Here is a 14,059-nt window from a genome sequence, read left to right on the forward strand (position 1 = left end):
CCCCAGCACCTCTGGCCAGTTGTGGTTATGAAATCCCCCCGGCACCTCTGGCCAGTTGTGGTTATGAAGTCCCCCCAGCACCTCTGGCCAGGTGGGGTTATGAAGTCCCCCCCAGCACCTCTGGCCAGGTGACATTTATGAAGTCCCTCCCAGCATCTCTGGCCAGCTGGGGTTATGAAGTTCCCCCCCCCCCCGCCCCCCAGCACCTCCGGCCAGGTGGGGTTATGAAGTCCCCCAAGCCGCCCCTGAGGAACAGGCAGGGCAAGAGCCAGCCGGGACTGCTAGCAGGTCGGGACAGCTGCTTCGCTGATGCTGGTTGTGTAGTATGGATGTGTGTAGCGTGATTGTGTTGTGTAGATGGGACACCAAGATCCGCAGGGACCATCACTGGAAGGAGAAGCCGCAGGGCCGGGAGGGTTCAGCAGCTAAGAGTTCAGGGTTCCTGGAAAGGCGGGTCCCAATGCATTTGCTGACCGAGCACCTAACGGGCTGCTCTCAAAATCACTGACTATCACCGAGGCCGGCCAGAGACCCTTATGTATCTGATTCACGATGACACCAGATAACTCTGAATACAGTAGAAAACGTACCGTCGGGCAACCAGAAAATGCGCACTCCAGTCTCCACCACGGGACGGCGCCAGGCAGTACCCTCCAAAGCGGAAGCTCGAACTGTCGCGAGAATAGCTGCCAGCTTGCAAGTCGCCCGGCACGGGGCGCGAACTCTCGCGAGAAACCCGCCAGCTCCGGAGGGGACTGCCGCAAGAGCTCGAACTCTCGCGCGACAGGCACCAATTCGTTAGACGCGCGCTGCAGGAGCGTGGAACATGGCGCGGCACGGGCCGCCGTGGAGTCGGGTAGACGCGCAGCAGGAGCGCGATGTGCGGGAGCTCGTCCGGGGTGTCGCCGGCCTCCAGAACGAGGCAGACCCCAACTTCCAGCTCGCCCTAAACTTCGCGTGGTCCAACTTCAGGTGTGGGGCACGGCGCGCGGGCGGGTTCCCGGCCACAGCCCGGAGCCCGCGCGTGGGTCCCGCGCAGCCCGGGGTTGGGGCGCGCTGGGGCGGGGCATAGGGCGGAGGCGGGCGCGGCCTCAAGGAGCCTTCGCAGGCCTTGCCGCCTCCCGCTCCCCGCCGGCCAGCGCTCTCGGCGCGGTGCCCTGCGCACCCCACGGCGTGTTACCCGGGACGCGTCCTGATCGTCACAGGGAAAGCGTGAACTGGGTTTCTTGCCGGCCGGGGCGCGCGCCTGCAACCCCAGCGCTCTGGGAGGCCCAGGCGGGACTCCAGGCCAGGCTGGGCAACGTAGCAACTCCATCTTTATAATTTTTTTTTTTAAAAAGAGATTGTATTCTCACTGACTCCTGCTCCCTGGTCAGCCCAGTGTAAGGTCTCTCTCACCCTGCTCTCCTTTTTCCAAAACGCGTGTCATGACACTGATTTAACCTGTCATTACTGTCTCCTCCACTTCCACTCCAGCTAGAATGCTGCATCTCTGCACAGCTCCTGGCATGTAGCACGCTGTCACCTAATACAATTTCTAATGCAGTTTCTCTTGTAACTAATTTTTAAAGACTTACAGAATTTAGATTTTTACGTAGAGTGAGATCTCCTATTTTTCTTTATGGGAGATGTAAATTAAACAATATGTTTATAGTCATTACCCATAATGAGATTATTACTAAAAGAATGTTAATGTTAATATTCTACCTGTTTAATTTCAGTAAAAATCTTCTCGGATAATGAACAGTTTTTCAAAATCCGTAATCTTAGTTACCTTAATGATCATAGCCATAAAGTGTCTAGTTGGCTTATAATAGGAATACGGGGCTTTCAGATTCTTTTAAAGCATGCCAAGTTTCTGAAGTAATAAACTGAATTCTTAAATGTAACTTATAAAAATAATGTGTGAAATAGGTTATACAATACAGAAACTTAAATGCTGAAATCCAAGTTATTTTTCTACTAGTATTTCTAAATGACGGTAGGCAGATGGTCATCATTTTAGAGCTGGGAGAGACATTGGAGGTTACTATTTCCATTCACAGATTTCAGGAACTAAATTATAATAGGTAAAGTGATGTTCCATTCACCCATTTATTGGACTAGAATCGTGTTTTTCAGTAGTGTAATTTTATTTCTTTTAAGTACAGATTGCTCGCTTTGATACTAAAAAATGGAAAACATTTTTTGCATAGGCTATGCTATATACATATACATTAGTTGCATAGGTTATGCTGTAATTTTATGATGCTTTAAACCATCAGAAAAATGAATAGTTCATATTTACATTCTTGAAAATTGTGGGCCGGGTGCAGTAATCCCAGCGCTTTGGGAGGCCGAGGTGGGTGGATCACGAGGTCAGGAGATCAAGACCATCCTGGCTAACACGGTGAAACCCCGTCTCTACTAAAAATACAAAAAATTAGCTGGGCATGGTGGCGGGTGCCTGTAGTCCCAGCTACTCGGGAGAGTGAGGCAGGAGAATGGCGTCAACCAGGGAGGCGGAGCTTGCAGTGAGCTGAGATTGCGCCACTGCACTCCAGCCTGGGCAACAGAGCAAGACTCTGTCTCAAAAAAAAAAAAAAAAAGAAAAAAAGAAAATTGTGGCCATTTAGAATTCTAGGCCTTAGAAGTTCAAAGATGAGTAAGATATAGCCTCTGTCTTTAAGAAAGAGACAAAAGTTAATGTATGATAGGGATTTTTAACCTTGGGATCTGGAGATATAATTCAGATATTTGTTAATTTGGATGAGGAAAAAATTATACTAATCTCTAACTGAAAATAGCATCTCCTTCTATTATGAATGAAGGCAGCAAACCATAGTAGTATTAGCCTACCTATGACTTTATCACCAGTAAAAGTCACATACTGTTTTCACATCAGAGTTGTAGATATTTGTAAATGTTGTTTACTGTTACTTTAATGGTAGTTAATTGGACCTATTGCTTAATCTTGTTATTTAATACTTTCATAAATAACATTTCTTGCCATATCATAAGCTTCTTGAAATATTTGACAACTGTACCTCAGTATAATGGGATTCCTTTGTATTTCTTTTTTGGCTTTAAAAACGTTATTCAGAGAAGGGGTCCTTAGGCTTCACTGGGCCTCACTATGGCATAAAAAGATTGGGACCACCTGATGTAGAATGTGTTCAGCTGGACTTAGATACAGGGGCTTATGGGAAGACAGAGGAGCCAGAGGACAAGGTTGGGAGGGTCAGGAAGCACCTGTGTGCTGGAGAAAGGATGCTTGCACAGTCTCGGACACAGTGATTATTTGCTTGCCTGATGGTGGAGGTAACAGAGGACAAGGTACACTCCATTCTGGAAATGGGTAGCTGAGTACAGAGCATATGGGGGATGTGGAGGGCCATGAGATGAGTTCACTTACCTGTGTGACAGAGTTGGCATAAGAATTGCATTTTGTCTTTAATAGATTTCATCGTTTCTTGGATGTCAACAGCCACAAAATAGAAAAAACAATCGAAGGGTAAGTCAGTGTGTGTATGTGCACATCCAGAAATATATGTATTTTCTTACAGATCTTTTTAAGATAGCTTTATCATCATTGTTTTTTTATATTTTAGAATTTATGAAAAATTTATCATTCATTCTGATCTTAGCAAAGCTGCTAGTTGGAAGAGATTAACTGAGGAATTTCTAAATGCACCACTTCCCAGTATAAAGGAAATAAAGGTATGCCTTCAATTATGAGATCTCCATTGTGTATTTTACTGTTTCCCATCTGATTATTGTCAATTTGTTTCTGTTACTAAATATTTAATTTTAGTATTATCTACTGGCTAACAGGATCTCTTGGAAATTTACTTAAGTATTACCATCAAACTAGATATGCCTCAGTTTGTGATGAAAGAGCTTGTTTTTAATCATTTTTTCACCTCAGTCCTACTAAGGAAAGAGAGATCAGAGATTGATACAAATAGTAGCATTGTTTGGGTATCTTAAAACTTTCAAATGGTTTCTCAGCACTTGGCAGTGACTGTCTGTATAGATGCTTACTAGATGTCTGGCATACTCTCACATTGTTTGGGGGATTCCCCAAGACCACCTTTTGGCATAATGATTTGCTCAAAGGATTCACAGAACTTAAAAAAAAAAAGCTGTTATCCTCACTGTTAATGGTTTATTACAGTGAAAGGATACAGATTAAAATCACCAAAGGGAAAAGGTGCTTAGAGCAAAATCTAGGAGAAGCTAGGCACACATGTCCAAATGTTCCTTCCCAGTGGAGTCACCTGGGGATGCAGTTAATTCTTTCAGTAACAGTATATGACAACATGTGCAAATTGTTACCCTCCACTCCCCCCAGGGTCACTCAGCTGAGCCTTGGTGACCAGCATTTTTATTGGGGTGGGTCCCAGAAGCAAGCAGAGCCCACATGGCTGACCTTAGCTGCGAATCTCTGGCCCCCTAGAGGTCAAACCAAGGATGGCAAGCGTATGGAAACAGCTGTGGGTTCCCTGAGCACAGTGGGACCACATTCCCTAGCTCTGCTGTGACACATGTTGTGCCTGCATAGTTCTTCCCCTTTCCCCTGCCTGAGGAAACTCACGTTTTAATATTAAACTCAAGCACTGTCTCCACACATGCTATGTATTTCACTTCTTTATAGTTCCTTTCTTGTCTCCCCCTTTAAAATGCACATTTTACAGGCATAGGGCTCTGTGTCTGATTTGTTCCCGGACACCTAGAGCACAGTGGACAGTGCATGTTTGTTGAGGGAATCAGTAAGGCTGTGCAGTCTTGTCTGCTTCACTATCCCATCTCTGTCCACAGCCCCCATCCACTTACACAAGGTGGGATTGGTTATCCTTTTCTCTTGCTATGTGGCATCTTAGATGTGTTTGTTATAGCAGAGGTCCCCAACCCCCACGTGGTGGAGGAGTACCGATATGTGCCTGCTAGGAACCGGGCTGCATGGCAGAAGGTGCAGTGGAGTGAGTGAGGATGACTGCCTGAGCTCCACCTCCTGTCAGATCAGCGGTGGCATTAGATTCTCATAGGAGAGCAAACCCCATTGTGAACTGCACATTTGAGGGATCTAGGTTGCATGCTGCTTATGACAATCTAATGCCTAATGATCTGAGGTGGAACAGTTTCATCCTGAAACCAACCCCCACCCAACAGTCCATGGAAAAATTGTCTTCTAAAAAACCAGTCCCTGGTGCCAAAACGGTTGGAGATTGCTGTGTAGTGTCACAATAACTTCACACTTTTTTTGTTTTCTTTTTTTTTTTTTTTTTAAGACCAAGTGTCACTCTGTCGCCCAGGCTTGGAGTGCAGTGGCACAGTCTCGACTCATTGCAACCCCCACTTCCCAGATTCAAGTGATTCTCCTGCCTCAGCCTCCTGAGTAGCTGGGATTACAGGTGCCCATCACCATGCCCAGCTAATTTTTTGTATTTTTAGTAGAGAGAGGGTTTCACCATGTTGGCCAGGCTGGTCCCGAACTCTTGACCTCAAGCAATCCACCTGCCTTGGCCTCCCAAAGTGCTGGGATTACAGGCATGAGCCACCGCGCCCAGCTTCTTTATTATCCTTTTAATGTCCGTGGGATCAGTAGTGATGACCCCTCTTTATTTTCTGATGTTAGTAATGTATATATTCTCTCTTTTTTTTTGTGGTTAGTATGTCTAGAGATTTATTAATGTTATTAATCTCTTGAGCGAATCAGTTTTTGGTTTTGCTGTCTTTATTATTGTTTCCTGTTTTCAATTTCTTTATTTTTTTATTTTTTATTTTTTTTTTTTTTGAGACAGAATCTTCCTCTGTTGCCCAGGCTGGAGTGCAATGGTGCAATCTCAGCTCACTGCAGCCTCAGCCTCCTGGGTTCAAGGAATTCTCCTGCCTCAGCCTCCGGAGTAACTGGGATTACAAGCGTATGCCACCATGCCCGGCTAATTTTTGTATTTTTAGCAGAGATGAGGTTTCGCAATGTTGGCCAGGGTGGTCTCGAGCTCCTGACCTCAAGTGATCTGCCCACCTTGGTTCCAAAAGTGCTGGGATTACAGGCGTGAGCTACCCCAGCCTGCTCTGTTGATATATTTTCAAGCTCATGCCAGTCTACTGGGTGAGCCCATCAAAAGCATTCTTCATTTCTGACACTTTGTTTTTCATTTGGAACACTTCGATTCTTTCTTAGAGTTTCCATCTCACCACTTATATTTCTGATCTGTTCTTCCTTGTTATCCACATTTTTCATTAGCACTCTTAGCATATTAATCATAGTTGTTTTCAATTCCCAGTCTGATAATTCCAACATTCCTGCCATGTTTGAGTCTGGTTTGGATGCTTGCTCTGTCTCTTCTGACATACTGTCAGGTGGCCAGCGTTGTCTACCTGGACACCTGAGCCCAGGACTCTGGGGCTTTTATTGGGCGCTTATCTCTTAGGCATAGGACCTGTGTGACTGACCACAATTACTGAAGTTCCAAAGCCTTCAAAGGAAAGCAGGTGTACACCTTCAGTCACCCTGTTTCCACAAACGATCTAAACAGACTAGTACAACATGGTTCAAGATCTGAGCATACAGAACACGTTTGCCAGTTCAGATATTTCAAGAGCTCAGTTACCACAAGCTGGCCAAGGTTTATTCATGAAAGTAAGCCCTTTGGGGGGATGCTGAAGGCTGTGGTAATTCAGGCTTGCTGAGTTAATGCGTTCCCACACAGCTAATATCCCAATTTAAAAATCAATCGTATGAATAAGAAAAGACTGGCAATCAAATAGAAACTTGAACAAAGGAGAGTAATACCCAATAAAGGAAAATCAGTACTTTTAAGCTTATGGAAAAGTGCCTACCATTTCATAAGATAAGATAAATACAAATTAAAGCAACACTGAGATAACATTTTTCACTGATCTGATGAATAAAAGGTGTGGGAAACAGGTAATTCTATATGTATGTATATTTGTATTACCTGTATGGAAGATATTTTGACACTATTTCTCAAAATTCCAAATACAAACACTCTTTGACTTAGCATTTCACTTTTTAGGAATTTATTATACAGATAAACTCTCCTAATTATGAAACAACACCAAGTGTGGTGGCCCATGCCTGTAATCCCAGCACTTTGGGAGGCCGAGGTGGGCGGATCATGAGGTCAGGAGTTCGAGACCATCCTGGTCAACATGGTGAAACCTCATCTCTACTAAAAATACAAAAGTTACCCAGGCGTGGTGGCGCGTACCTGTAATGCCAGCTACTCGGGAGGCTGAGACAGGAGAATCACTTGAACCAAGGGAGGCAGAGGTTGCGGTGAGCTGAGATCGCACTATTGCACTCCAGCCTGGGCGACAGAGCAAAAATCCGTCTCAGGGAAAAAAAAAAAATATGAAACAACATAAGTTTGTGATAGTGAAAGATTGGGAAAAAATCTAAATTTCATCAATGGGGACTGGTTAAATAAAATATGGTACATCTGAGTTAAACTGTCAGGCATGTTTAAGCTTCATGATATATATTGCCACAGGAGAATAATTTTTAACCATAATGTTATACTCTAAAGACATTTCCGTCATTTTAGAAATAAAAAGCTGTCATCCACTCAGATCTTACACTTGTTAGAAATATAGAACTCAGATTTCAGATGGCTTTGAGGTTCTTTATGTGTATGCATTTGAGCTATGAAGAAGTTTGAAGGTTAGGAATTATTTAGGTATAACTCATGTTTTCTCAAACCAGGAAAAAAATTGGGGACATAACTGTCATGGAGTTATCTTTACTCAATCTAGCGTAGAAAGCATTTCCCAGCCTCAGAGATTTATGTTGTTCATTTTTTTTTAAAGACAGATGCACATTATTCCATACTGTCACTTCTTCTGTGTCTGTCAGACTCTCCTTCAAACAGCAGTTATGTGGAGACACCAAGAAATAAAGAAGTGGGTATGTTACTAGATGACTTAACATATGAGAAGTAAAAGAGAAATTGTTTGATTACTTAGTTACTAAACATTGAGTTTTATTGAAACTTATAAAAATCTGTGAAACTAAAGTATTTCTATTGCTTTGGATGCCATCACAATTGTAAAATTTTATTTAAAAATGCTGTCAGTCCTCTATATTCTCAGGTTCCAGACCCACAGATTCAATCAACTACAGATCAAAAATATCCAAAATAAATAAATAATAATAATACAACAATCTAAAATAATGCAATTTTTTAAAAAACTATTTACATAGCATTTACCTGGAATTAGGTATTATAAGTAATCTAGAGATTATTTAAAATATACAGCAGGATGTATTTAGGTTATATGCACATACTACACCATTTTCTATCAGCTTTGAGCATTGCGGAGGGTGGTGTAGCTCCTGGAACCAATTCCCCTCAGATATTGAGGGATGACTGTATTCGTTCTAACTTTACAAACTACCTTCAGCTGTAGAAAGAGAACACTCACCTTTGAGAATGAGTTAATTAAAATGTAAAATGTTTTAGAGTATCAGTTTATTAAATGTTTCAGTATTTTTAAATTTTTATTTCCTATTTTATTTTGGGTCTTGTTAGTCTTTTTTCCTCAGTTTTGAGGGTTTTTTTTCAAAGATAGATATAATAAAGCTGATGAAGTTCTTCTGTTACATTTTAGAAAAGAAAGATGATTTTGACTGGGGAAAATACTTGATGGAAGGTGAAGAAATGGACATTGTTCCGTACATGGACACACCAGTAAGTGGTAGTAGTTTTGCTACTGAAAATTGAAATACACACCAGGTGATACAGATGATTTTAATGGGTCTTTTTACCCTAGGTCAACTTCGCTAAAACAGGAACACTTTTCACTAAGCTAGAGTCATTTATTACGGAAGCCTGATTAGGATTTCACACCAAATCATTAGTAGTTAGAAGTTAAAAGGGGCTGGGCATGGTGGCCACATCTGTAATCTCAGCACTTTTCAGAGGCAGGAGGATCGCTTGAGCCTAGGAATTTGAGACCAGCCTGGGCAACATAGCAAGATCCTGTGTCTGTTTTTTTTTAAATAAATTTTTAAAAAGTTGTCTGGGCTTGGTGGCTCACACCTGTAATCGCAGCATTGTGGGAGGCTGAGGTGGGTGGATCACTTGAGGCCAGGAGTTCGAGAGCAGCCTGGGCCACATAGTGAAACCCCGTCAACTGAAAATACAAAAAATTAGCTGGGTGTGGTAGTACACGCCTGTAATCCCAGCTACTCAGGAGGCTCAGGCACAAGAATCTCTTGAACACAGGAGGTGGAGGTTGCAATGAGCTGAGATCATGCCATTGCACTCCAACCTGGATGACAAAGCAAGAGACTCTGTCTCAAAAAGAAAAAGTTAAAAGAGATGAGTACAAGTATCCCTTAAGGACCTGTGATCTTGGGACTTTTTGCCACAAAAAATAATTCCATTCCTTATTATTTCAACATTATAGAAAAAAAGAAAAAGTAATAGTCATATTTCCATTCCTATAATAGGCGCTTCCAAGAGATTTAGGAAAAAAAATTTGTTTTTCTGTTCTATGTTGCTTCAAAGTTTTTGCTTTTCTTCAAAGTTTTCTTAGTCTTTTAATGTAAATAGCTTTAAGTGTTATACTCTGTAAAGCTAAAGTGTATTTTTTTTTTAAATCAGAATTGGTCTGAAGAAAGTGAAGAGGAAAATGATCAACAGCCCTTAAGCAGAGAGGACTCTGGAATTCAAGTAGACAGGACACCGTTAGAAGAACAAGATCAAAACAGAAAACTGGATCCTTGTATCAGTTGGAAAGGTATTATGTGTTATGAGGTGCTGGCATTTTCTAATAGACAAATTCCCTAGAAGGAAAGGCAAGCTTTGAGATCAGTTCTGTGTAATCAAGGTATTGGCTAAGCTCTACCATCCTTATAAAACCAATTTTTAAAACCATTAGTAATGTTTTCTATGATGCTTAAGTAGTAGTACTATAGAATTAATGTTGAATTCATACATGTAGAGTGTAATTTTGTAATTTTTTTTCCTATACTTCTGAGAACTTTCTCAGGTCTAAATGTTTCCTTTTTTTTTTTTTTTTTTAAATTGAAGAAGGACTGATTTTGCTAAGATTGTGCCACTGCACTCCAGCTCTGGCAACAGAGCAAGACCCGGTCTCAAAAAAAAAATTAAAATAAAAAAGTATAAGGGAGGATATGCATAGGTTATATGCAAATACTATGCCATTTTATATCAGGGACTTGAGCACCTGCAGATTTTGGTGTCTGCAGCATTCCTGCAACCAATCCCCATTGGATACTGAAGGACAGCTGCATTTATTCCGGACTTTCTAATCTGTGCTGTTGGTGTCACTGTGACCCAGAAACAGACTTTTTTATTTATGTGGCTTTGTAGTATTATGTCTTAATACATAGATGGTAAGTTTCCTCTCAGCTACTTGGGAGGCTGAGGCAGGAGAATCACTTTGCTGCTTTTCTTTTTTTTGGAGACAAGGGTCTCACTCTGTTTCCCAGGCTAGAGTGCAGTGGCACAATCTTAGCTCACTGCAACCTCCGCCTCCTGGCCTCAAGCGATCCTCCCACCTCAGCCTCCTGAGTAGCTGCAAGTACAGGTGAATGCCACCATACCCAGCTAATTTTTGTATTTATTGTAGAGAGGGTTTCACCATGTTCCCCAGGCTAGTCTCAAACTCCTAGACTCAAGCAATTACCCCACCTCTGCCTCCCAAAGTGCTGGGATTACAGGCGTGAGCCACCATGCCCAGCCCACTTTGCTCTTCCCCCCCACCCCTTTTTTTTGAGATGGAGTCTCACTCTGTCTCCCAGGCTACAGTACAGTAGCATGATCTCACCTCACTGCAAACTCCGTCTCCCAGGTTCAAACAATTCTCCTGCCTCAGCTTCCCAAGTAGCTGGGATTACAGGCATGCACCACCACACTCAGCTAATTTTTGTATTTTTAGTAGAGATAGGGTTTCACCATGTTGGCCAGGCTGGTCTCAAATTCCTGACCTCAACTGATCACCAGCCTCTGCCTCCCAAAGTGCGGGGATTACAGATGTGAACCACTGCTCTTTTTCAAAATTGGCTTAGCTATTTGTGAACTTCTGTTCTTCTATAGACATTTTAGAAGCAGGATGGTAAACTTTAAAGAAAAAAAAAGGCCAAGCGCAGTGGCTTACGCCTGTAATCCCAGCACTTTGGGAGGCCGAGCTGGGTGGATCACTTGAGGTCAGGAGTTCAAGACCAGCCTGACCAACATGGTGAAACCCCACGTCTACTAAAAATACGAAATTAGCTAGGTGTAGTGGCGCATGCCTGTAATCCCAGCTACTTGGGAGGCTGAAGCAGGAGAATCGCTTGAACCCAGCAGGCGGAGGTTGCAGTGAGCCAAGATCACACCATTGCACTCCAGCCTGGGCAACGAGCAAAACTTTATCTCAAAAAAAAAAAATAAATAATCCAGCTGGAGTTTTTATTGGGATTGCAGAGAATTTATAGATCTAATTTGGGGAGGCTTGATTGCCTTAACATAATAATAGCTACATTTATCGTAATTTTTATCTTTTATTAGAGTTTGGAATTTTTTTTTTAAAGATCTCAAGTGTTCGTTTGTTAATTTCTACATATGTTATAGTTTTTATTTTTGTGAATGTTGCCTCTTTTGTTTATTCCTGATGTAGAAAAAATAATACTGCTTTCTGTAAGTTGTCCTTATACGCAGCATTTTTGCCAAATTCTCATAATAGTTTGTTGATTCATTTGGTTTCTTATACAGATGATTAGTATCATCTGCAAATATTGATGGTTTTATCTCTTCCTGCTAGTTCTTATGCCTGTATCTTCTCTGTGACATGATAATCAAATCTCTTTTCTGGCCCACCAGCCCAACCCTCTAGTCCGTAGCAGAAGCAACAGCTCATAGGAGTGGGCTTCCCGGATGACTAGGGGGGTTTTACCTGAAACTCCTCCGTTAAGTGTGATGGTTGTTTGGTATCAGTTCGGGGTATGTGGCCTTTATCAAATTAAGACAATTTCCTTCTATTCCTTTTTTTTTCTAGATGTCTTTAATCATAAATAAATGTTGAATTTTTATTAAATGCTATTATTTATCCATGAGATAATCTCATAACTTTTCTCTTTTATCCTAATAATACATTGATAGATTTTCTGATATTGAATTATCCTTGAATTCTTCACCTAAACTTGCTTGATCATGTTATTTTTTAGTACATTTTTAGATCGGGTTCAATTTTGGATTTGCTTTTTTTTTTAAGACCGGGTCCTGCTCTGTCACCCAGGCTGGAGTGCAGTAGCATGATCACAGCCCACTCCAGCCTCAACCTCCTGGGCTCAAGGTATCCTCCCACCTCAGCCTCCTAAGAAGCTGGGACTTCTGGTGCATGCCACCACACCCAGCTAACTTTGTTACTTTTTTGTAGAGATGAGGTCTCACTATGTTTGAGACCAGCCCAGACTGGGATTGCAGGTGTGAGCCACTGAGCCCAGCAGGTTAGCTCTTTTTTAATGTAGGATTTTTCATCTTTATTCTTTGATGAATTACGTGTATCCTGTCTTTATCTAGTTTAAAGCATCACTGTTATATTAGCCTCATAAAATGTTAGATGGCTTTCTCTTTTTCTGCTTTTTCAAACAACTTGTATAAGATAGAGGTTATCTAATCCTTCAAAATTTAGCACCAGTCCCGAGACTTTGGGAGTGGTTGGGAAGGTCTTTGGTTACCATTTCAATTTCCTTAATGGTTATTGGACAATTAACATATACCATTTATATCTTTTTATGTATGTGGCAATTTTTTTTTTTTAATTTCTAGTCAATTACATTCATTTAATTAAATTTAGTATGTGTTTCTATATGTGTGGTTTTATTTTATTTTACTTTGTTTTTTGAGATAGGGTCTCACTGTGTCATCCAGGCTGAAGCATAGTGGCATGATCTCAGCTCACTGCAGCCTCAACCTCTAGGCTCAACCAGTCCCCTCTGGTGTCAGCCTCCCAAGAACAAGCACATGCCACTATCCCTGGCTAATTTTTTTGTATTTTTTGTAGAGATGGGGGTCATACTTTGTTGCCCAGGCTGGTCTTGAACTCCTGGATTCAAGTGGTCATCCCACCCTGGCTTCCCAGAGGGCATATGTGTGAGCCATAGAACCCAGCAGATATATGTGGTTTAAAATGAATGATCATATATACATAAATGTTAGGTAGCTGTTATTTTTAAAAAGCCATTTTTGACTATACGTTTGAATGGAGCTGTAAGTCCAGGTATTGTGACCCAGTATTTTGTTGTTAACTCAGACTGATTACATTACTTTCAAGCAGATGAGCCCGATGACCGAAGCTGGCTGGAACATCATGTGGTCCATCAGTACTGGACTGCCAGGCCCTCCCAGTTTCCTCATAGTTTATATTTGCACTCTAACTTAGCTGCTGTCTGGTAAGAAGCTGAAGTTTTCATTTAATATGATGATAGAAGAAACTTTGATGTTTAAACATTTGGCTTTGATTTGTGACTTAAATCAAGTTCTTCCCTGAAATTTGAACTGGTTTTTGTTTTGACAATTCTTTTTTTTTGGAGACAGAGTCTCACTCTAGTTGCCCAGACTGCAGTGCAGTGGTGAGATCTCGGCTCACTGCAGTCTTGACCTCACCCAACTAATTTTTTATTTTTTATTTTATTTTACTTTTTTTGCAGGGGGAGACAAAGTCTCTCTCTCTCACCCTGGCTGGAGTGCAGTGGCATAATCATTGTAACTCTGTAACCTCTGCCTCCCGGTTTCCGGCAATTCTCGTCCTTCAGCCTCCCAAGTAGCTGGGATTATAGGTGCACGCCACCATGCCCAGCTAATTTTTATAGTTTTAGTAGAGATGGGGTTTTACCATGTTGGCCAGGCTGGTCTCGAACTCCTGTGTTCAAGTGATCCACCTGCCTCAGCCTCCCAAAGTGCTGGAATTACAGATGTGAGCCAGCACACCTGGCTGGTGTTGAAAATTCTAGTTGAATAGTTTTTAATTATTTGTTATTGAAAATCATTAAATTATATTATTTAATTATAGTCTCTTTCCATTTTTTGTTGTTAATTTCAAT

At 41.8% G+C, this 14,059-nt stretch overlaps 1 protein-coding gene across 8 annotated transcripts in view; it reads left to right on the forward strand.

The window, feature by feature from the left end:
* The first annotated feature begins 698 nt into the window (after window positions 1-698).
* The window catches only part of TUBGCP5 (tubulin gamma complex associated protein 5), a 49,046-nt gene continuing 35,685 nt past the window's right edge, over window positions 699-14,059 (forward strand). For 4 of the 8 annotated variants that reach the window (XR_004028422.1, XM_030805323.1, XM_030805326.1 and 1 more), the window contains exons 1-7: window positions 699-972; window positions 3,440-3,493; window positions 3,591-3,699; window positions 7,816-7,912; window positions 8,617-8,696; window positions 9,615-9,750; window positions 13,291-13,408. Coding sequence is in view for 7 of the 8 variants with exons in the window: in XM_030805323.1 (XP_030661183.1) it covers window positions 827-972; window positions 3,440-3,493; window positions 3,591-3,699; window positions 7,816-7,912; window positions 8,617-8,696; window positions 9,615-9,750; window positions 13,291-13,408 (740 nt within the window). In the remaining variant the exon portion in view is untranslated. Of the gene's footprint in view, window positions 973-1,697; window positions 2,070-3,439; window positions 3,494-3,590; window positions 3,700-7,815; window positions 7,913-8,616; window positions 8,697-9,614; window positions 9,751-13,290; window positions 13,409-14,059 lie in introns of those variants that run through there. The other 4 variants (XM_030805324.1, XM_003267020.2, XM_030805325.1 and 1 more) reach the window with 3 other exon arrangements.

The sequence above is a fragment of the Nomascus leucogenys genome, chromosome 24 (genome assembly GCF_006542625.1).
Source record: "Nomascus leucogenys isolate Asia chromosome 24, Asia_NLE_v1, whole genome shotgun sequence".
NCBI classification, from domain to species: domain Eukaryota; kingdom Metazoa; phylum Chordata; class Mammalia; order Primates; family Hylobatidae; genus Nomascus; species Nomascus leucogenys.